The sequence below is a fragment of the Poecilia latipinna genome, unplaced genomic scaffold (genome assembly GCF_001443285.1).
Source record: "Poecilia latipinna isolate Pla-1442-1.1 unplaced genomic scaffold, P_latipinna-1.0 Scaffold7, whole genome shotgun sequence".
In the NCBI taxonomy this organism is placed as follows: Eukaryota; Metazoa; Chordata; class Actinopteri; order Cyprinodontiformes; family Poeciliidae; genus Poecilia; species Poecilia latipinna.
Genome location: NW_015112623.1, coordinates 124,329 through 147,903, shown reverse-complemented (window position 1 = coordinate 147,903; position 23,575 = coordinate 124,329). Strand labels below are relative to the sequence as shown.

Below are 23,575 nucleotides of genomic sequence, written 5' to 3'. Positions count from 1 at the left end.
GTATACCAAATTCCACAAACTTGGTATATTACAGATAGACTTTTTAGCTTTTTTTTTTATTAGATAAAATGTTCCCAACCGAAGCAATTTACACACACACACACACACACACACGAAAACTTTATTACACATTTGACAGGAACAATTCAGTTTTTTCAGTCTTCCTGTTGGCTGTGTAAACTAAATTATACCGCGTGGCAAAGAGGAGGAAAAAAAAGGCTGGGTCGAGGAGGGGCCACCGGGTCAGATTTCCACAAGAGTGCGACCCCAAGCCCACTCACAACCATCCCATTATGCTTAAACTGCGCGCAGTCGCTGATCTGTAAGCAAACCGTCAGCTCGCGGCCTTTGCCTGTGACCCATCCATGTGTCTTGCAGATCCGTGCTGTAGCTACGGAAAGTCCAAGCCCTCCCTACTCTCCGAGCATCCTTCCAAACAGGCAGGGGGGAAAAAAGAAAAAAAAAGAAGCCAAACACGCAAAAGTTTTCCTGTCCCCAAAGCAGGACTCGACATGGATAAAAAGGAGAGGTTTTCGTGACCGAAGCAAACAACTTGGGTTAACTTTTTTGTCCTTCGCTAAAAGAATGATAACATAGTCTCCGGTTTTTGGTGGTGTTTTTGTGTGTGAAGACGCGAAAACGGTAACAGTGGAAAAGTTAGAGGCAGCGTCAGGCTATGGCGCGAGACGGCGAAGACACCGGGATGGCCAAGGCTTCAAAAGCCAAACGGCAACGAAAGAAAAAGCCAAAGGAGAACAAAACCAGGACTGTTCACGCCAACATCCATTATGACAACGCAAAGGGAGAGGAAAACCCCAACAGACACTATGCTAGCAACAAAATCAAGACCACCAAGTACACCGTGCTGTCATTCCTGCCCAAGAACCTCTTCGAGCAGTTCCATCGCTTTGCTAATGTTTACTTCGTCTTTATCGCTTTGCTCAATTTTGTCCCGGTTGTCAACGCCTTCCAACCCGAACTTGCTCTGGCTCCGGTGGTTTTCATCCTGTCCGTCACTGCCATTAAGGACCTGTGGGAGGACTACAGGAGACACAGGTCGGATAAAGAAATCAATCACATGGACTGCCTGGTCTACAGCAGGTAAGCCCGGCCTGGAGTCCAGCTGGCAGCCAGCAGCAGCGGTGTCCACCTGGCTCCTCAACCTGGACACTTGCTTCATTTTTTCCCCCTCTTTATTTCAGTCGTACAAGCTGTTCTGCTCTAATGCATCTGGTCCTCTCACATCAACTGATGACGGAAACTTGGGGAAGGAAAAAACAAAACAAAACGATAGTCTTTAAGATAGTTGCTAACTAGTCATGTCCATTCAGCTTTTTTTCCTGCTTCCTCACTGTAAAAACACCAAATCCTACCAAGTAATTTTAGTATCGTTTCTAGCGGAAATATCTTAATACTATTGAATTTAGGCAAAACTAACCTACGAGTATCTTTTCAATAAGATACAAGAGCTTGTTTTAAGTAAATAAATCCTTAATATTGATGAAAAGGTACTAGTTCCATTGGCAGATAAATTTACTTAAGACAATCAAACTATCTGCCAATGGAACTAGTACTTTATCAATATCAATAACTTTTTTACTTTCAACAAGCTTCTAAGTGTTGCTGATAAGTTAGTTGTGTTTTAATTCAAGTGTACTAAGATATTTGCACTAGAAACTAGACAAAAATACTTGATTGTGTGTTTACTACCAAAGCGGTCTTGTGTACTTCAGTAGGATTGTAAGTAATTTACCAAATTAAAGTAGAGCATAGTAGTGAAGAGGACGGAAAATGGTAGGTGGGTTTTCCCAAAATAAATGCGTGGAGTCAACTCAAGCTCAGTCAGATTTAAAACTTGTGAACATCAGATTTCAAGTTGTGCCACAAATTCTCTGTTGAATCTGAACCATTCACTTTTAACTGAATGGTGCTGGAAGAATATTTATATCAGATTTAAACGTTTTTGGCTCCGTATAAGACAGGGGTGTCCAAACTTTTAGTGGCATGTCAAAAGGATTTTGAGGACCAAAAATGTTCTTCTACATAATCGACTGCAATAAAGTAAGCATGCAATACTTTTAAACAACGTACATTTGCTGTTGGAAGGGATGTAGAAATAATTTTAGGTAATGTGGTTTAACAGCTTTTACCTAGTCATTTTTTTTATTATTATTTCTTGGTATTAGTACCAACAACATTCAGTCGTTTCTGACCAGTTAAATCAGGATTTATGTGGTTTCTTTAAAATGTTTTAGCTGAGTTTAATAAATGAATTAAAAGCAGATTTGGATGCAACAAAGCCAACTTTTGATTTAAAAGTTGACATTGTTGCATCCAAAGTGTTCCCTGTAAGAGAATGCAAAACGCCAGATTATTTAAAGACAAATCATTTGTGTTGTTTTCAACATTTTCTATTATCCAGAATATTTTACTTTGACTGTGACAATTATGTCCTAATCAATAAAAGCAATAAGTTGCTTTTATTGATTTAGTCGCTTTTATTGATTGATTTTAATTGATTAAACAAACTCTTAGTTTTTGAAAATGTGATTTAAAAAAAAAAATCGTATTAGATTTTTTTTTTCTTCACTATTTCACTCCTTGGGTTTTCACAGTTCATAGTGATGTCAGCACACCTAAGGCTGCCATCTTGTTTGAAAAGTATTTTAAAGCTTCTCTGTATTTGGACATCAAATTCAGGTCAACTCTATGCTGGAGTATTAGGGCCACACTAAGATTTTTTTTTTAAATTAATTAATTCTAAGAACAAATTCATAATATTTTAAGGATACAGTCCTATGACCATCGAGTTGACGTAATGTGACCAGAATAAAGTTGTAATTTTCTGAAAACTTGACATGTCATGAACAACATGAAAAATATAATCAAAATTATCACATCAGTTTCTGATCATTATTTTCACAATTTTCTTGTAAAATTGTCTCTTTTTTGCTAGTGAATATATTCTTGTAATTAAACAGAATTTCTGGCCCTGATACGCCAATCTCACAGAAGGGATGATGGAAATAAAAGCCACTTTTTTTTTTTTTTTTTTTTTTTCTTAAAGAAAATTGGACATGGCATAAAAACAATCTGAGATTGTATTTTGAAGTCCAGCTCTGGTGTGTGCCATGTCGTTTTTGGATGATTGATCTCTGTATGTTCAGAGTTTATCCCTGACCCGTCTGATGCTGTTTGCTCACTGATTTTTTTTTTATAACAAATCTCCAAAACCTTCAAAGAAAAGCCAAATTTACTCTGAGATTAAATTACAAACTGGTTAGCTGATCAGTTTAGGTTTGAGATTTCTGTCTGTTTAAAAAAAAAAATTAAATCACGTCTTATGCTCATTCTAACAAGTTTGCACCATCTTGTGCTGGTCTATTCATCACATAATATTCTTATCAAATACATTGATGTTTGTGGGATTTAAGGTAATCAACTGGGGGAAAAAAGAAAAAAATCAGTACTTTCCATGGCATGGTATAATGCAGGCTGGCCTTTATGTGCGTCACCTGAATCGTCACTTCCAGATCCGACTCTTCCGACTTCGGGGCTAAAGCTCAGACATAATAAAGTTCTCCCCAGATGTCCGTCAAAGAAATATAAAAGATTGTTTCTGCTGATACTGCAGCATTTGCTTTTGGTTCCGACTCTATTAAGTCTGAATGGCTTTCCAACCTGATGGCCCGTTTCTGACCAGTTTCCTGAGTATGTGTGCCCAGACTGTACTTCCCTAATGAAAAGCAGCACTGTCGTCCTCCCCCTACAGTGCATAATTCACAGCCGTCAAAAGCGCCTCAGTGCTTGGGGGCTCTAAAGTGTTCGCACACAGACTTGACCTGCGTTGTTGTTAAGTTTGGAGATAATTGGATTGTCTTTTGTGGCGGCAGCAGTGTTATGCTAAACATCCCGTCCTATGGAGTTGCTGACCTGACTGAACTCATACGGTACCCTGCACACCTCTGCTCATGCATAAACACGACGGACTACCAATCAGCGTTCATACGTTGGATATTCTGTAATGCAGCTAAATTAATTTTAATTAATCTAATGCAGTTGGACATTAATTTTTTAAGGAATCTGAATATTAGGTTTAAAGTTTTGAACTATATTGTTTTGCGGCTGCTTAATGTGAAACCAGAAGTTTTACACACACCGATTGAAAAAGACGCATATTTTTTTTCCCCCCCCCCCCCGCTGTCTGCAGTTAAATTAGACCAAACTTCTCATGTTTTCTGTCGCTTAGGATAACCAAAATTATTTCTTTTTGCTAAATGCCTAAAGATTGGCACATTTTCCAAAGATTTCTTGTTGTAACTTTCTTCAAATTCAGAACTTTACATACATTTGGTCAGTATCAGGGATAATTGTCCTTTATATCACTTTGTATCACTTGGGTCAAACCTTTTGGGTTTCCTTCCAGAAGCTTCTCCCAATGGATTGCTGGAGTTCTGGTCCATTCCCCCTGACAGAGCTGGTGGAACTGAGTCAGGTTTATAGCCCATCTCACTTTCAGATCTATCTATAACTTCTCCATAGCAACCTACCGAAAAGTTAAAACATTGACTTTGCTGTCATTATAAGTGACTTTATAACCTGTGGCTGGATGCTGAGGATCATCATCCCTTTGGAATAATCATTTGAGCAAAGTGTTTAATTTCTGGCTTTCCACCTTATTGTCTTTACTCATGAGCATTATGTATCTATTTTATGAAGTGCACCAGTTCCTCCTGCTGCAAAATAGCCCCACAAAGTGATGCTGCTACCACCATACTTCACAGTTAGGATGGTACAAGCATCCTGGTTTTTCCTCCAAATGTAATGATGGTCATTATGGCCAAGCAATTCCACTTTAGTTTCTTCAGACCACAGGACATGTCTCCAAAAATGAAAGTCTTTGTCCCGGTGTGCATTTGCAAACTGCAGTCTGGCCTTTTATGTTTCTTTTGGAGTGGCTACTTCTTCCTCACCGAGCGGCCTTTCAGCCCATGTCAGTCCACAGTTTCACCGTGGGTAATCACACTCTCACCAGCTTCAGCCAGTATACACAAGGTCTTGTTTTTGGCTCAATCTGCATTTTGGACCACAATTCATTCACCTCTGGGACAAAGAACCTATCTAATTTCTGAGCGGTATAATCGTTGGACATTCCCATCAGGTCTATACATGCATATAATTGTTCGAACAGAAGAACGCCGGGCCTTCAAACATCGCTACATTGTTCCCAAGGATGAACCAGACGTCTGAAGGAAATTAAACTCCATATCTATTCAAATTTTGCAGTGTTATAAAAATGGCCAGTTGTCATTTTTCTGGCAGGTAAACATGATCTATAAGACATGGAGAAAATTTAATCAAATGAAAAACCTCCAGTACTTAAACTTTTTGAAGACCTTAACGTCGAAGGCCAATCGCATGAACAAATCCCAACCTCCCAGTTTGGGCAAATCAGCAGTTGCAGCTTGCTTTCTTAGAAGTAGCACAATGTCTGTGTGAAGTCGCACACACCTGAGTGTATGTTGTTCCGGCAGAGAGGCCAAACGCTACGTGGAGAAGTACTGGAAAGAGTTGCGAGTCGGGGACTTTATCCGGCTGCGATGTAACGAGATTCTCCCCGCCGACATCCTGCTGCTGACCTCCAGCGACCCGGATCACCTGTGCCACATCGAGACCGCCACGCTGGACGGAGAGACCAACCTGAAGCAGAGGCAGATCGTCCGCAGCTTCTTTGACCTGGTGAGACCGAAACGAATGTTGTTCTCAACCTCGTTTCATCATGTGCTTGGTGCTGCGTTTTGCTGCGATTCCTTTTGTTTTCAAGTTTAGTTTCAGGTTTTATAACTGACAAAAATTTGATCACAAATTGCAGGAAGAAGCAATCACTGCTCACTCTCACTACTCACTCCTATCAGTGAGCAGTGGCCTAAACTGTAATTGAAATGCTTCTGAAAATCTTTACAATGTACAAAAGGCGGTTGTGATGGAAACTCAGGCGAAGAATCTCAGTTATGGCTAAAAAAAATAAAATAGTTTTCTCCGGTTGACGTTCCTGAGATTTTTTTCAAAACCCACCTGACAAATAAAAAGGAGATAATTTTCAGCTTTTAAGAACAATCAGAATTGAAAAAAGGGCAAAAATATTAACTAAATAAATACAGGTTAAGGCAAATAATAAAGTGTATGACTTGATCAAATGTTTTCTTTATTTTGGGTATCCTTCCATAAGTTTCACATAAGTGTGGAGGCAGAATTAACCAGCTCCCTCTGTGAGGAACTTTACAAAATGGAAGATTCGTCTAAAGAGTTGTTAGTCTCTTTATTCTCCTTTCCAGATTCCTACAGAGGTATATTATTTTAAAAACCTTAAAAAAGGCTAATAACTTTCCCAGATCTTTTTTTGAACAGAGGCATTTTGCTGCCCACACTACCACACTCAGTGGTGTCGAACTCAAGTGCAAGAACAAAATCAGACAAAAGTCCGATTTTTATACTCTGATATGAAGCCAATGTACCTATTATATGAATATAATGCATAAATTACACCTTTCCCCTGAGAATAGTCGGCTTTTTCACATACTTCTTTTTAACTCTGTCTATAAATTTCAATGGGCTTTGTAATGGCCATTCCAAAAAACTTGTTTACCTTAACTAATTTGTCTGCTTAGGTTTAGGTTTGGAAGACCCATTTGTGTCCAACCTTCAACTTTCTGGCTGAAGTCTTGAGATGTTGCATCAATATTTCCACAAAATGTTCTTTTCTCATGATATTTTGTAAAAACAATTTCCCCCTGCAAAAAGATATGCTCTCTGTCTTGGGTCATCTGAAAGTAGGAGTGTGAATAGAGCAAATATTACACACATCTTAGCATCCATGACCAAAGTGAAGTGGAGGCTCCATATGTTTTCTCACTGGGTGTTTTTGTCTTCACAGGACTGTGATTTTGACCCGTTAAAGTTCAGCAGCATAATTGAATGTGAAAAGCCCAACAATGACCTGAACCGATTTCGAGGCTACATGTGAGTATTACTTTTTTTTTTTTATCTTAATCATTTTTAGAACTTGTTCTTGATTTTCAATTGCTCTTGTACCTCATCGCGGTTCTATTCATTTCTATGTCCAAGTGAAGCAATTCTCAGAAAATAATCAACATAACTCAGACCCAAGAAAAAAGTACTGATGAGACCTCCAGTTTCTTTGAAGATCTTTTATTATTATTCGTCTTGGAGGTGGTGGAAGATGTAATTTGTCTTTGAGGAAGAAGGTTAGAGACCTAACAAACTGGCACCAAACCCAGGGATTTAAAAGGTTACCATAATATTCTTTCTGTTTCTCACCAGTATTGTTACTCCAAAGCTCGTGGGTGTGGCAGAACTTTGCTTACTTTACTTAAAGTATGGCAGAACTTTACTTACTTAAAGTATGGCAGAACTTTACTTACTTAAAGTGTGGCAGAACTTTACTTAAAAGTTCTGCCACACACCCTTAAAAATAACAGTCCCAGGTTGTTTATGTTAGCAATCCAAGCAACTGTGTATGGAAGTAGCTGAAAATCCCACATTTCAACACAATCGAGTGTTTTACTTGTGACGACAAACCAGGACTACAGGAAGGTAACCATCATTTTGAGCACTCAGAGTCCCTCAGGGGGGTTTCTCCTCTTATCTCCTTCCATATTAATTATTTTGTACTTCAGTTTTTGCAACGGAAGAACCAAAAGTTGTTCTGCTTTTGAACAACTGCTTACTTTCACATATCTCTGATGACGGCTTTGCGATATTAATTTATTCAACTTGTTGCGCTTTGTGCCACCTGCGATGTCTAAACTGATGTTTTTTACATCATGTTGCAATTTTATCCCCTCACCAAAAACATACCTGGAGTATTGGATATTTGAGAAATCCTTTAATTTCCATTGCAACCATTCAGCTGTGCAAAACGCCCGGGTGTTTCTTAGAGCCGCCTTTGAGGACAAAGCGCCTCCGGATAGTTGTAGTTTAGCTTCCTAGCTTCCACCTCACAGAACACCCGTCCCCTGCAATGCCTCCACTGAGCTCCTTCAGACTAGCCAGCAGCAATTAGCAAATATCTGCTGAGCTCATGATACAAGCTATCAGTGCAACGCTGGTAAAATATTGATTGTTAAAGAGTTAATAGAGGAGCCATGTTGTGATCACGTCTTGAAGGTGGAGATTCAAAAAGAGCAAGAGTTTTTAAAGGGACAGAGACCCAGTTTCAAGGTGTTAAATTATGAAGTATATGTGTATATATATATATATATATATATATATATATATATATATATATATATATATATATATAATGAGTTATGGCTTATTTTTGCAGATTTGTTAACCAGTCTTCTGTACTGTTTTTTGTTTGTTTGTTTTTTTCCATATGTACAACCTTGTTGGCGGTCCCACTCTGCTGTTAAATTTGCTGCGTCATTATCCATACAGTGCATGGTCACGGTGTTTTCATCTGAAAGAATAACGTGTCTTCTTCAAAAAACACTCAAAGGCACATTGTGATTTATTTGTGTCATGCATTCAATTTTAGTTGTATTTTTTCTGGCACTAAGTTCTAACACTTTTTTTTCCAGTGTCTGAATGCCAAGTCTTTGACTTGTTTGCTTTTATTAAATTGTTACATTTTCTCTGTAAATGATCTTAGATGATGGTTTGTAGACAAGTCAAGAGTTTCAAAGTTAAACTTGGGTTGCGCTCAAAACAAAAACAGAATATCTAAGCAAAAGATATAGTCAGCCTTGTTTGGATGCGAGGTTTGTGCAATTACAAGGTATGTAACAAAAACATACATGCCTTGATTATGAGCAGCTGTGTGTCCTCAAGCTTCTTGAAGGGTCAAGTTCAAGTTGTGTATCCAGTTTCAGTATTTGTACTGGAAATGATTAGGGTTGTTCTCCTAAGGTTTGCTTGCTACAATAAAAGTAAATTGAGATTTTTAACTTTTCTTTGCTTAGTTAATGACTGGTTTGGATGTTCAGCTGTAATTCAGTCAGTATAGATCATTTACTAAATGATGCTGTTTTTATTTTTTATTTATTTATTTTTGGACAAATTCCCTTTGGTTTTGGATGCTGCGGAGCTAACACTTGCAGCTCTGATATTAATATATAGATAGATAGCAGTTGCCCTTTCCCAGTTTCCAAACATATTTCTGCCTGTTTCATTATTACACTCCGCCTCTGACGATCTCTCACTTCCTGTGTACGTTTTTATGCGAGAACGACTTGACCGGGGTTAAACCAGTGGGTCTCTTGTGATTCCAATCTGTTGAGTACAGCAATGATCCCAAATGCGTGAATCTTAAAACTGTAATATCCCAAGAGTTGGTGATTGGACAGTTGACGGATAACTCTGATCAAACTTTCATCAGCCACCTAGATGTTAGTTGCCCCTCCACATGTTTACATGTTTCCTGTAAAAACAGAAGTTGTTGATGGGTCCCCTCCCTCAAAAGAGCCCGTTGGCTCTGATTGGTCTGCTTTAGTTTAGTTCGACCCCATCAGGTTAGGTCAGCCCTGTTGAAATCCAAACATGAAATGATGAGTCTTTGTTTCCTTTCTTAGGTGAGTGGTGCACATTCGTTGTGAAACCAGCCCTTTTTTTTTTTCTTTTGTTCATTAGAATTTAAAGTTTATTGATCTTTCAGAATGTGCATTTTTACCATCATATTACTTCAAAATGGACTCAAAACAACAATACTATGGTATCTGGGACAATTTATCGTCCAGTAAAATTCTGTCAGTGTAACAGGCCTGCCTGGAGCCCTGCCACTTCTCATGATGTCACCACATTAACACACTGGATTTGCCGAGCTCCCTGTAAAGGATCCACTGCGACTTGTCTTCAAACTATGACACGTATTATTTGCTTAGAAGCTCACCAGATGCTGCAGGTATTCAGTTGCCAGGCTACAGTGGAGCTCAAGGCTCACCGGTGCTTTATTACATTACGGTCAGTGACACCCGGTCTAATCTGGCTTCCCTTTCAGGGAGAGAGAGCGAGCTCAGAGGGGGTTATCTCCTTTTCTAGCAGTGCTAGCTGTGAGCTCCATTAAGCAATGTGTGTGAGCTGACTGCTTAGGGATCGGGGAAACTCGTGTTAATCTATGGACCAGTGATGATGTGTCTGTCGGCTTGGTGTCAGAGGTCAGAGCGTGACCTCTGTTGTTGGTAAGCATTCTGATAGTAGCGTCACAGTGTCAGTAATGTTTCAAATTCCTAAGAGCTACAGGAAACTTTATGAAACATTTGTTAAAAAAATGTATTAAGCTTTTTTTCACTTTTAATAAGGTAAACATGCAAAGCTTTTTCTTATATGAGCTTTGGATCTACAATGATTCATACATCCCTTTTCTATTAAAATATCTGACAAAAATATTTAAAATATTTCATACTTTATTTTAGCAAGTAAAAAAAAATCACAATATAATTTAGAGTTTTTTGTTAGATTTGGCTGAATTGACTTATTAGTGGAATTCTGGATGTGTTATATGTAGTGGTGTCAGATTAAAGGTTGCAGACAACACTCAGATATTTAATATGTTGTTTTTGGCTATGAGAAAATCAGTTAAATACCTGGAATTTTGTGATTGAAATGGGACATGAAGAAGTTAAAGGGGTGTGGATACTTCTGTGAGGCTTTGCCTTCATTCAGGCTAAAAACGGACAAGCTGTAGGTGACAATTGAGGGAAAGCAGCAAGACGTGAAAAGCCTCATTGAGTCCAAGCTCGAGAGGTTTCATTTAGGATCAGTGGGAATTTTGGCTTAAATCAGCGCCTACTGTAATGGTTCACAGCACCTTGGCAGAATAAATGTATCTAGTCTTTTATCAGGGTTCTTGCTGGGTCTTAAACAAAAAACGTCTAACATTTGAAAATCAAAATTTAAAGCTTTAAAAATCTTAAACTCCCAGATTTTCATCCACGGCCTGAAATGAAATTTCATCAAGTCTTAATATTTAATTTTGAGCATTCGTGATCAGAAGTTGAGTTATGTGTCACGTTGGTCTTAAAAAGTCTTTAAAATGTTTTAAATTTTTCTTGATGAAACTTGCAAGACCCCCCGTTTTATTATCCAGTAAGGAATCAAGGAATATAATTACTTTTTCACCTGAACGATAATGATTTTTTTTCTTTCATCCGAGTCATTTCTTAAAATGAATTTTCCAGAATCCACCGAAACGGCAGAAGAGACGCACTTCACAAAGAGAACCTCCTCCTGCGAGGCTGCACCGTCCGCAACACAGAGGAAGCCGTGGGCATCGTCATCTATGCAGGTCAGTCTGACCCAGCGCCGCCGCCGGACTGCATCACGCTCCCCTTAAGACCTGTGACCAACACGCCTCGCTTCTGTCTGTCTGTGCAGGTCACGAGACCAAGGCCATGCTCAACAACAACGGGCCACGTTACAAACGCAGCAAGCTGGAGAGACAGATGAATGTGGACGTGTTCTGGTGTGCCTTCATCCTGCTGGTGTTGTGCCTGTTTGTTGCTGTTGGTATGCAGAACTTTGTTTCATATGCACAAGTTGAAACATTTTTGCCCCATCAGAGGCCAGTTTATTTTTTTACTTCTTTTTTGTCATATTTAGATGTTTTTAGCTCAACAAACAAATGTTTAGAAATGAAAAAACAAGACCTGAGGAAAGATAAAAAGTAGACTTAAAACGATGATTTAGTTGTTAAAAAGAAACTTGATGCATTTCATTTTTGATAACTTTCAGCCAAACGCTAATTTTTTTTAAACATAATGAAAAAAAATTGCTTCGACTTATTGTCCCTGTCACCTTGTTTGTAATTAAAGTCACAAACTGCTGGCTGGACATTGTGTGTCAGGATTGTCCAGTAAGGAGAAAAATTAATACTTCCATTAAAGCTGCGATATGTAACTTTTATGAATTTTTAAAAATATTTTTTATGTATTTGTGAGAACTGTCACTATGGTGTGACGGTATGCTATATGAGGTAGGTAATCTGTGAAAAGATGAAGCTCCTCTACCTCCTCCGAGCCATTACTGCCATCTCACCAAAAACAACCAATCAGAACCAGGAGGAGGGCCTTGATGCTGTCAATCACCCTCACATACTCACTGCTCAACATGCTAGTGGTGGAAAAATCACTTACCATTAAAGGAAAACTGTTCATCCCCAGTCACCTGTGGCTATGCTAACTAGCCTTAGCTTTCACTGCAAGCTCTGCTGTTAGGAAGAAGCTGCAGCTAGCAGAGAGGAAGGGAGACGGGGTATTGACAGTACTAAGATCCGCCTCCTGGCTCTGATTGGTTGTTTCTAGTTGGGAGAAATCAGAGGAGCTCTTTTTTTTCCTCAGAGTTTCCCAGTATACATATACGGCACACTGCAGCTTTAATTACCGGAAGTCTTTCAGGTCCTGACGCTTCCAACAAGTTCCAGACCATCACATTACCACCACCATGTTGAACTGTGAGAACAACAGTTTGTGGAAATTAATTTCTTAATGTTGTTAAATAACAACATTATTATCAGACTGTTGTAACTGATAATAATAAAAAGCTTTGAGTCAACAGAATATAGAATTTTAAATAAGATTAATTAAAACCATTATTTTGTGATTTATGTGATTGGTTTCTATTTAGTGAGGGTTTTTTCTATTCTTACCATATGTTTATTTATATACACGTTTATTCATATATAAGTGAAATTGGAATCCATACAAAGTTGGCCTATTTAAGCATACCTTGTATTTGTACTATTATTGAGAACATAACCAATAAAAGAATGGTTCCTATGAGGAATTCAGAGAAAAAAAATAAAAAAAAAGAAATATGTGAGAGAGCAAATATTCCAACACTGTATCCTAAATCATTCTCATATTTTGCTTATATATATATATATATAAAATGTTGTTTGATTTTTATGCTCTCCGTCTTTCTGCTGACCTTTGCTGTTGCCGTTCCAGGTCACGGGCTGTGGATGTTTCAGTACGGAGATAAGAGACCCGTGTTTGATGTTCTTAGTCCAGAAGGGACAGACTTATCACTTGTGATGTCAGTCATTTATCTCTTCCTCACCATGATCATCGTCTTTCAGGTACGAAATTGTGAGGAGCGGGGTTGGGGGGTGGAGGGGACAAAAAAAAACAACAAGTGAAACCCAGATAACACGTGCAGGGACAAACCGTATCAGTATTTCTAAAAGATTCTCTTCCACTGTATGCAGGCAGCGCTGTAAATCAAGTTGTTAACTGAAATTATTGCAACCTCTGAGCATATGACCTCTAAATCTTTATCTCCATTTAGAAAAAAAAAGAAAAAACCCTCAGCATGCAGTGAGGATGTATGCACTTCATGCCTCACACAGCCTCTCTGCTGTGCAGGATCAAGTTGGGGAGGGAAAAGTTATCACGGAGATCTATTGATCTGTTTGCTTGTGACCTGGATCATTGGTGAACGTGTCACACCGCTCCGTGTCATAAGCAGCGGATCGGTTTTGATCCTCGGGGTTTCTGTAGAAAACGGCGAATGAATGTCGGCGTGGTCGGTGATGTGCTTTAGCTGTGTAAACAGTGGCTGCATTTGCCATGCGGGGGAAGAGCGGCGGGGGGAAAGCGTGCAAACTTAACTGCCTTCCCAGATGTTATGACTCGGTCTTCTCAGCAAAAGTGTTAATGGAAATGTCCCATCAAGGCTCATACGAACCTTTTTCTGAAATAATCGAGCAAATGCGGAGCACACTTTTTAAACAGTCTTCCTCCCAGACCATGTGGTACTCTTCTGTTCGTATATAAAAGTGCACAAAGCTTTTTTAAATGTTTTTAAACTTTCTGAACTTTTTTTTTTTTTAAGAAAAGTTGATGAAACCCAACCAAATTAAAAGTCTGATATCAACTTTGTGAGTCCATGAAGCATTTTTAAAATATTTTCTTCATTCATTTATATGTACATCAGTGGCTTAAAAAAATCATACCATCTTTTTTTCATTTATTCTCGGTTCCCTTTCTAAGAAAACAAACAAAAACAAAACGATGTTACAAATGACAGAAAATACTTGCCTACCAAGATGGCGCCTCAGTGGCACGGATCACTTCCTGTTCAGATTTGTAGGAGCTGTGCATAGAAGCAGAAAAACTTTGCTTGTCAAACAAGATGGTGGCCCTTGGTGGTCTGACAACATTCTGAACTACGGAAACTCAGGGAGTGCTTTAGTGGGGGAATACCGATGGCAAAAAGTCAAATGTTAAGCTCTGAGAAGTGGTTCAGACTGTCTGCTCACTTGTGCATTGTGTGCTCTGAATCCTCTCTGTAACTTTCCTTTCCTCTCCCAGGTGCTGATACCCATCTCGCTCTTCGTGTCGATTGAAATTGTGAAGATCTGCCAAGTGTACTTCATCCATCAGGACATGGATCTGTACGACGAGGAGACGGACTCCCAGCTGCAGTGCAGGGCGCTTAATATCACCGAGGATCTGGGCCAGATGCAATACATCTTCTCCGACAAGACTGGCACGCTGACAGAAAACAAGATGGTGTTCCGGCGCTGCACTGTGGCCGGAGTGGAGTACTCGCACGACGCCAACGGTGAGTTCAACTGGCCGACGCGCAACCCTGGTTTCCCCTTTAAGGTCCTTCCTAACGGCTGGGTGTCTTGACGCGACGCAGCTAGAAGGATCGCCATGTATCAGGAAATCGATTCTGAGGAGGAGGAGTTCATGTCCCACGGAGGCACCCTGCCCAGACGGGACAGCGTCACCAGCCATCAGAGCGGACGCGTCGTGCTACGCTCCCACAGCACCAAGTCCCACCGCAGGACGGGCAGCAGGGCCGAGGCCAAGCGGGCCAGCATCCTCTCCAAGCACACGGCCTTCAGCAGCCCCATGGTCAGGTCACCGCTCCGTCCAGCTCCGTCCTCATCCGCTCCAGTCCCCGCTAATGCGTCCCTTCGCTGTCCTGTAGGAGAAGGATGTCACCCCCGACCCTCAGCTCCTGGACAGAGTCAATGAATGCAGCAGTCAGCTGGACTTCATGCGCTTTCACCACCAGTCCATGTCCCACCTGCCCTCTGGCCTCTCTGATATCATCGATTTCTTCATCGCTCTCACGATCTGTAACACCGTGGTGGTGACCTCGCCTAATCAGCCCAGGCATAAGGTAAGGCGCGGCGGCTCCCACAGGCCTTCTGTTTGCTTTTGTGAATTCTTTTTGTGTCCTACAGTTCTCAACTTAAAAAAATAATTATTTTTATTAGTGGCCCTAATCCTCTTCTGCACATTTCCTATGGTGTATTAAATAAACACAGAATTGAAGATGAGTAACTTCACTGAATGAAGAACAAACATGTTTCAACCAAAAATACACTTGCAGTTTTTGTTAGTTTCATAAGTTTTTTTATTTGGAAAAAATACTGATTTGTAAAATTTTTCTTTTGCCTGATTTTATTTTTTATTGCTACCTATATGAATTATTATCATTTTCATCCTTAAAATAGCAAAATTTCCACCTAACTTTATCTTTTGATTTGATGACTGATAATTTGATCATTTACTCACTTGAGTAAACTTTTTACCAAAAACTTTTTACTTTTACTTGAGTCATTTCTTGGTTGGCTACTTTTTACGTTAACTGGAATAAAAATATGTCAAGTAGTTCTACTCTTACTTGAGTGCAATGCTTAGGTATTCTTGTCAAGTGAATGTGCATAGCTTGTAATTTAGTTTTCTAAGTTGCAATTCAATGATTGGTTTAGAAAATCACTAATATTTGTGGCATAATAATCAAGTTTTTCATCTTTTAGGTAGTCAAAGAATTTAAAAGTTTTCAGTCATCCTTCCCAAGATCCACTTTCACTAGTTACGCTTTTCCTAAAACTTTCCAAAATAAAGCAAAAATGTCCGTGTTCACGTACCTTTCACTGCCATTCTTTGATGTGCTGTGTCCAAACACAACTGTGTATCCGAGTTTTGTTTTGCTCCTGCGTGAGCCTGGGTGTGGTTGTCCTGTTCTGAGGTGATATCCTCCCCACCCATCACACAGCTGCTCCCCCTCCGCCTCCTGTCCTGTCCCCTCATGCCCCCCACTTCCCCACCCAGAGGGATGGAGCCGTGGCGATTAAACTGCACAAAATGACACATTATTCATGTGAGTTTGTCCTTCAAGGTTATCGCTTTAGATGAAGAAAAAAAATACAAGCCTTGCGCAAAACAAAATCAGCAGCTTTGATGCAGCCTCCCTCCAGCTTTTGTTTCCGCTCGTCTTTATTGTTGTGATTTGTTGTTCCCCGTGCCGATGCGATTGTTCACATTTTATTAAGATGCCCTTGTAGCTAACCCAGCCCATTGAAGGATTTATACTTGTGTATTTGTGAGAGCCGTGAGTCCTGCAGTCAGGAGACCGCGGAGTGAGTCACCCTCCGTGTTGTCGTACAGCACCACCCCGGCATGAAGGACTGGGTAAAGGATTTTTGCCAGGAGAGGCATTTTCATCAGTGCAGGCGTAGTGATGGATTTATGCTAATTAAAAAGAAAGGAGGGTAAAAATTGCTCTGAAAAAGTCCTAAATTTAACCTGCATATAAAATACTTTTAATCAATTTTCTAAAAGTTAAGTAGATTTCTCGACCACATTGGTGCTGTTTAATATAATGTAAGTAATACACTGATTGAGAATGCATTGATACTGGATTTGTTTGACTAAGTACTTCCTGGACTGGGCCTGTCATGATAACAACTCAGAATTGTCCCAGACGTGATTGCGATAAACAATTATATTGTTTCGAGATAATTTTCAAGTTATAGAATGATGATGACGTGGTAATGCAAATACACCCTCTCAAAGATCAATAAATCTTTATTTCTAATGATCATTTAACTCTGGACATTTTAAATATCCAAAACCCTAAATTTTTCTTTTCTTGTAAGGAAGACCAAACAGCACTGTTTGGAAATATGTTCATTCAAGAAAAACATAGACCCTTTGCTGCTAATTTATTGAATAACTAGATATAAAAGTGCAATAACATACATTTTTGTTATGAATCTGTTATTTAGATTATTCAACCATCAGATTACTAACTTAGCTTTCAGAAGCCCCTTGTCAATCATAAAACGTCTTTGAAAAACATACTTTAGAAATGTGAGCTGCAGACGTCAGTGCTGCTGCGACATGTTTTGCATTTTGGACTTGAATAGCTTTAGTGATACCTTCTAGCACAACTTGACCACAACAATATTCTTTTCCATTGTCACATCGGATCATTTCCAGGAACAAAAATTAACCCCCATGGGCCTAGAGAACCGACTTTTTCATCAGTCGCCGTTTGTGGGTGTCGCTTGTGTGTCAGAATTATAGACGTACAAGAAACATGTGAATACAAAGGTTCCTGCCAGTGATTTTTGTGTGTAAAAAAAAAATATAAAAAATAATAATAATCTTAGCCCAACTTTTTATTTTGAAATGGGTTCTTTTATCTTTTGTAACTCTGAATTACTTTCATACTACCTCAGCGGTACTGAAAGTGAAGTTCTATTCTTGCAGTAACAACTTCCACACTTGAGGGGCGTTGTGGTTAACATGACCTTTTTCCAACAAACAAACAAACCATTCCAAGTGCTGCACGGTTTGTTTACTTGCTGGAAAAAGACCCGATTTCTCAGTTTCCGACAATTCGAACTGGATGAACTGCTACACATGCACTTCTCCTGAGTGTATAAACTGGTGAGTGACTTCAGTTTCAGCATTACAAACATCACCATTGATTTGTTGGGTTCTTTTACTTTATCACAGGCCATTCCTTGTTGCCTTTTGTTTGATCTCCTGACAAATTGTGTGGCATAGTGTTCAAATTTAGGTGGTAAAATGTTGAAACGGAACCAGTAATGCTCCACAGGGCAGCAGCTGTTTCCAGGCAGTCTTTACTAGCAGTTACATAGTTTCAGGCTGAGTGTACCAACCTGATGACCCAGCCTGTTTTCCTTCAACAAGCCTTCCTCTGCTTAGACTCCTGTCTTTCCCAAAATTAGCTCAGTGTTTGCTCTCCTCGCTGATCCTCATAGCCGGGTCACATGGGGGAAAACTGCTTACGATTGACTGCCAGGAAGTTCTCAGTGTTTTTTTTTTATGCATGTGTGAGAATATAAAAGTGGAAAGTATTTGTGTGCTGTCAGAAACCAGCTGTTTGAGATCCTACAGTTTTGTTTTGTTAAATGTTGCAGCTGCAGCTTGGTTTTATTTTAAAAACCTTGAAATATTCTCCCTTTTACTTCACTTTTTTTTGCTACATTTACTTGAAACGCCTTTGATTGGCCAGGTTTTGGCTCAAACTGCATATCATTGAAGATTGTCATGTTGCCTGTGTGAAAAGTTTTGGTTTACGTCTTCAGCACCTAGCAAGTCCAGGTTAACATGACTTGATTAGTACTTATAGGTTGCAGGGTTGAAGATTTATTGTAGGCAATGTAGTTACTATCTGCTTTAAATGAAAGGGAGTTGTTTTGTTTTATGCTCTAAAATTTAGAAAACACTATACTAGGCTGTTTTTTTGGACTGTGTATTGCAAAAGTAATGATGTATAAACCTTTTGCCCTCTTTTGTCATGTTACATCCACAAATATATTATAACATTTCCAGAGTTTCTTTCAGAAAACCTGCTGGTAGAGGCGCTACAGCAGCCCACCGTGATTTTGTTTAAAGAAATGTTAAAAGTTACAAAAATGCAGAGGTGCAAAAGTAGACATCATAATAATTTGGAAATAATAGTGTGAGGTCAACAGGCATGTGCAGGGACCACACAATTAATGCACACCCCTTTGCTTAATCCGTCTTTAAAGGTAATTTTATGTATATAGCACATTTTCAGCAACAAGGCAATACAAAGTGCTTTACAGGATTTGAAAGGAAATACAACACTTTACTGTCACTGGTGTATTAAAAGTCCTATTTGAATTAAACAAACCATGCTCAGCCTGGTGGGGAGGCAAGTAAAGCCTGGTGGCCCACCAGGCTTATGATTCACTGGGGGAAACTTGATTTCATTGGGATTTTATGTCATAAAGGTCATTCAAACAAATAAAATGATTGACTGGTCTGATCAAAGTGACTTTGATTGGGACATTTCTACATATAAACCTGTTTTGATCTTTGCCTCTATGCTCAGCATTGTTGTTCTGTCCTCTTAACTGGTTTTTGTCCAGGATTGTCTTCTATTTAATTGAGTTATTAAGCATTTGCCAGTGTTATTATTGCAGTAGCTATTTGGTGAAAAATCATACAATAATGTACATGATTCCTCTTTGTGGCAAAAGTACCCCTGTGGAATCTAGATACAAAAAACTGGACAGTGGAAACGTACAAGTTGAAGAGAAACATCAACATTGCTGTCTATTGGCATGTTTCATGCAATGTGCTGAAACTTCTGACCAATTACACAGCACTTCGAGCTCGGCCCGGTCCTGGTGTCGAGTTTGGCAGGCAATGGAATGACGCAATTTACGTCATGTACCCACGTCAATGAAAGCCGATTTTAGCACTTCGGGGCCTTACTGTTCTCAACTATAACACTGTAAAGATAAGATAATACAGATAATGGATGGATGAATGGATTAACACACACCTTGCAGTTAAACAATTTAATTTTCAGATGTTTGATTGAACAGTATTCTGAAGTCCAAAAGTTTGGGATATTATTCTACAAACTCACCCAGCATAAACTCTTCCAAAACATTCTCCCTGCCCATTGATGTTTGTGGTTGTAAAGGGATGAAATAAAGTTGAAAGGGTTATGAATATGTAACCCTAGTACCGCAGACGGGTATTTATCCTTTGATCTGTGTTTTCAAGGTCCGAACAAGATTTGAACTGAAGTCTCCGGTGAAGACCTTCGAAGACTTCATCAAGCGCTTCACCCCCAGCCGCCTGACTTCGGGCTCCAACAGCAGCAGCTCTTCCAGTCTCAACCGCTCTTCCAACAGGGGATGCTCCAGCCTGCTCTCCTCTCCCTCGACAGAGAGCACGCTAACCAAGCTGAACGAGGAGCATCTTTCCGGCACCCTGGAGCAAGCCTTCAGCGCCTTTTCACCTCAGTACGACGAAAAACCGCCCGACCACCCCGAGGAAGGAGAGCTGCGCTACGAGGCGGAGTCGCCCGACGAGGCCGCGTTGGTCTACGCCGCCAGGGCGTACAAGTGCTCCCTGGTTGGACGCCTCCCTGACCAGGTGACGGTGGAGCTGCCTCACCTGGGGAAGCTGACGTTTGAGCTGCTGCACACGCTGGGCTTTGACTCCACCAGGAAGCGCATGTCGGTGGTGGTGAGGCACCCGCTCACCGATCAAATCACAGTCTATACCAAAGGAGCGGACTCCGTCATCATGAACCTCATCAAACCTCCCGACACAGGTAGGGAACTAGACGTTCAGTCATTTCAAGCTGTTGTCTGGGTTTGTGCAGTTTGAAGAGAAAGATGGTGGCAGAGGAAGACTTAAAATTTTATCGCAATATTTTGTGGTACCATTGTGGTAACGATAAGTGTGAAGATAAGAACTATTTGTTACGTTTTAGGTGACTGTATGGCTGCGACTGCATGACACAACAATTATTAAACACAAATACTGTCCTTAAAAAACATTCATTAGTAATTCACTTCTTTAGGACATCAGTCATATAAAAAAGTGTGATTCGTATCACTAAATTGCACACAGTAAGTATATTTAATCATATTTTCAAAGTTATTGACAATGGAGAAAAATTGCAACAATAACAATACAGACCATTTTAATTAAAAGAAAAACATTATTAATTTACAGCAACAGCAATGAATCAAAATATAAGAAGTGTATCACAATAAATGATAAGCACTGTGATAAATACCCACCTGTAGTTGGGGTTGTCTGTGTTTTTGTGGTGAATTTCCGTTCTGGTTTAGAGTTGTTGAGCTGGAAGGAGACCCTCCTGGTCTTAAATTGTTTTGCATCCTGTTCTCATGTTAAACTCTACAACACAACGGACTTTATGATGCCACTTGTTTGGGCAGCATAATATGCCAATCATGTCATTGCAAAGACATGATTGGAGTACAATATGAACTTGCATTTGACATGATGATGCTGTATTTATTCAGTTGGACAGTCACAGAGCAGCAGAGGCTCACACTGGACACAGACAACTGGCAATGTTTACCAGTAATATTGCTGTCAGAAGATTTTCTAATGCCATGAAATCCCACTGCTTGTGCACTTATCAAACCCTCTGATGCTTTCCAAAACACAAAGCCTGTGTTTTGGCTTTGCACTCGTTCTTTTGGAAATAAAAGGGGCTTTGTAACTACAGATGCAAGCCATAGTTGGTATTTTTGTTTGAAAACCAGTATCGTTTGTGCTACTTTACGTTGTGTTATCTTGTTGCATAAATAGTAATAAAATTAATTGACATTTGAGGTGATAAAGTGACCAAATGTGACAAGGTTCAAGGTTGTCTAAGGATGTTTTCACACCTGATAATCTGGTAGATTCAGTTCGATTTGGGACCAAAATTTCAACATTTGTTACATTTTCAGCTGGTGTGGTTCACCAGCTGAAAATGATCCAAACCAATTGGCAAAACTTTTCCCCTCTTCGCCTGTTGTGGCACTGCACAAAGCACTACTGAAAGAAATGACACGGAAACTTCTGAAGAAGACACCAAGCGCAACTTCCTTTTTCACAAAGTGCAGACAAAAATGGAGTGGCGTCAGATTGCTGTAGGATTGGTCTTTTGTTGCTGATGAGACAACAAGCCATTTCCCCCACTAGCGCTAAACTCTCACATTTGTTTTGGTTGTACTTACCCAGAATGCCCCGCGCTACAGTCTCTTTCTTGCTTTTGGAGCGGTCTCCGGTCCATTTAGCGCTGTGGGTATGTATGCGTATGTGGGTGCCAGCGTTCACTTCAATCGAACAGAGACCTAGGTTTGTAGGCAGAGCAGAGTTTATTTTTCAGTTCACATCAGAGCTCAATTGCGCATTCACACCTTCCCAAACAAATCAGACTTTGTAGGCAAACAATCTAGAGCTTGATGAAAGTGAGCTAAATGGGGCTGGTGTGAATGTACCCTAAAGGTTTTTCACCATACACCTAATACTCACTATTAGCATGTCAGCCCACATAACCACTCATTGTTGACTGCTCAGTTCTACATTTATCAGTTTCTCTCTCTACCAACAGTCACATTTCTGGAGAACAAATCTACCTGAGCCTTTCAGCTGCAGCGCATTCGTCGGATTCTTTCTTTCTTTCATAACTAATGTAATATTTCCTCGCTTCCATCCACTGAGCTTTCCTCAGAATCCCCACCTCACGCTTTGAAAACCTCTCCCTTAGAAGATCCACCTCTTACCTAAACTCTGCCCTTTTCCACGTCAACAAACAAAATCGCAGGTTATGTAAGAACTCACTTTGAGCTTAAAGTCTGCTTTCTGCTACCTTCCCCAAATAAACTTCCTTTTTTCTTCATTTTCCTTGTTGCATAATCAAGGCGCTCCTTTGTATTCTAATGGTAAAGGCGCAACAGGTTGTTAGTATTCCAGGCACACAAAGAAACACTTAATTATGTTTTCTGCTAAATCTGTATACACGGTAAGGAGTCTTGGAAAGATTCAGTCCGCATTAAACTCTGACGTTTGCATCTGAAGTCCTGCTTGCTATACCACAAACTCTTTCATAACTGATGAACGACATAAATAGTTATTTGTCATCATGTGGAGATTTAGCAGATAAGCTGAGCTTGGAAAAAAACGGCTTATTGTGTTTTATTTTAGGACACGGATCAGAGAGAATGGCAAAACTGTTGGAGGCATATTCTTTAGCCTTACTTGGGTTTGGTCACATCCCTCCACAAGATGTAAGGGTGAGACCTTAGAGTAAGCAAAACACAAAATAGAGACTTTTTAAATGTGACAACAGAGCACACACAAGCTACATTCATGTCAGAGCATTTTCTCTCCACATAAATACAATTCTCCCCCCTCAAAACATTTTTTAAGAAATCATTTTCTGATTCCTTGTCTTATCCCTTAGAAGATCTGCTGTACTCCATCTTGTCATGGCAACAGAAACCTCTTCATAACTCTATGTAGCTAAGCTTAGGAAAAATGTTCAAGGCTAGCATTAACCTTTCCCCTTAGACACTTTGTAGAATATCATGAAAAGAGAAGATAAATTAAAGTGAAATTGGTTAAAAACTCTTTATCCCCTTGCTTTAAATGAGACTTATTATTCAAAATCAACTTTTTTGTAGTCCACAAATACTTTTTGTTGTGAGCTCTGTAGGAGTGCAGAAAAGTTGAATTTAGTCTCTCGGTTCTTTGTAAACATTCTTATATTCTGTTTGGTTCATATTTTTCAATCCGTTCAGTTTTCTCTCTTCCCATCACGTTTCTTTGGGGGGTTTGGAACGTCCCAGTATTTACCATGGCAAATACTGAGACATAAACAAAGTAATGACAGTTGGTTAACAAATTTTGTGAATTGGCCTTTTATTTTTCTTGCAGTGACTTTGTAGTTGAAGGAGGCTGAATAAGTCAAAATGTTTGGTTGCTGTGTGTGT

General features: G+C 39.7%; 1 protein-coding gene across 1 annotated transcript in view; it reads left to right on the top strand.

Moving 5' to 3' along the window:
* The first annotated feature begins 289 nt into the window (after positions 1-289).
* The window catches only part of atp10a (ATPase phospholipid transporting 10A), a 41,676-nt gene continuing 18,390 nt past the window's right edge, over positions 290-23,575 (top strand). The window contains exons 1-10 of the mRNA XM_015019375.1: positions 290-1,101; positions 5,535-5,739; positions 6,935-7,020; positions 11,199-11,305; positions 11,395-11,526; positions 12,966-13,096; positions 14,331-14,583; positions 14,665-14,882; positions 14,959-15,153; positions 19,836-20,391. Of these exons, the coding sequence (XP_014874861.1) occupies positions 677-1,101; positions 5,535-5,739; positions 6,935-7,020; positions 11,199-11,305; positions 11,395-11,526; positions 12,966-13,096; positions 14,331-14,583; positions 14,665-14,882; positions 14,959-15,153; positions 19,836-20,391 (2,308 nt within the window). The 5' untranslated portion in view covers positions 290-676. The remainder of the gene's footprint in view (positions 1,102-5,534; positions 5,740-6,934; positions 7,021-11,198; positions 11,306-11,394; positions 11,527-12,965; positions 13,097-14,330; positions 14,584-14,664; positions 14,883-14,958; positions 15,154-19,835; positions 20,392-23,575) is intronic.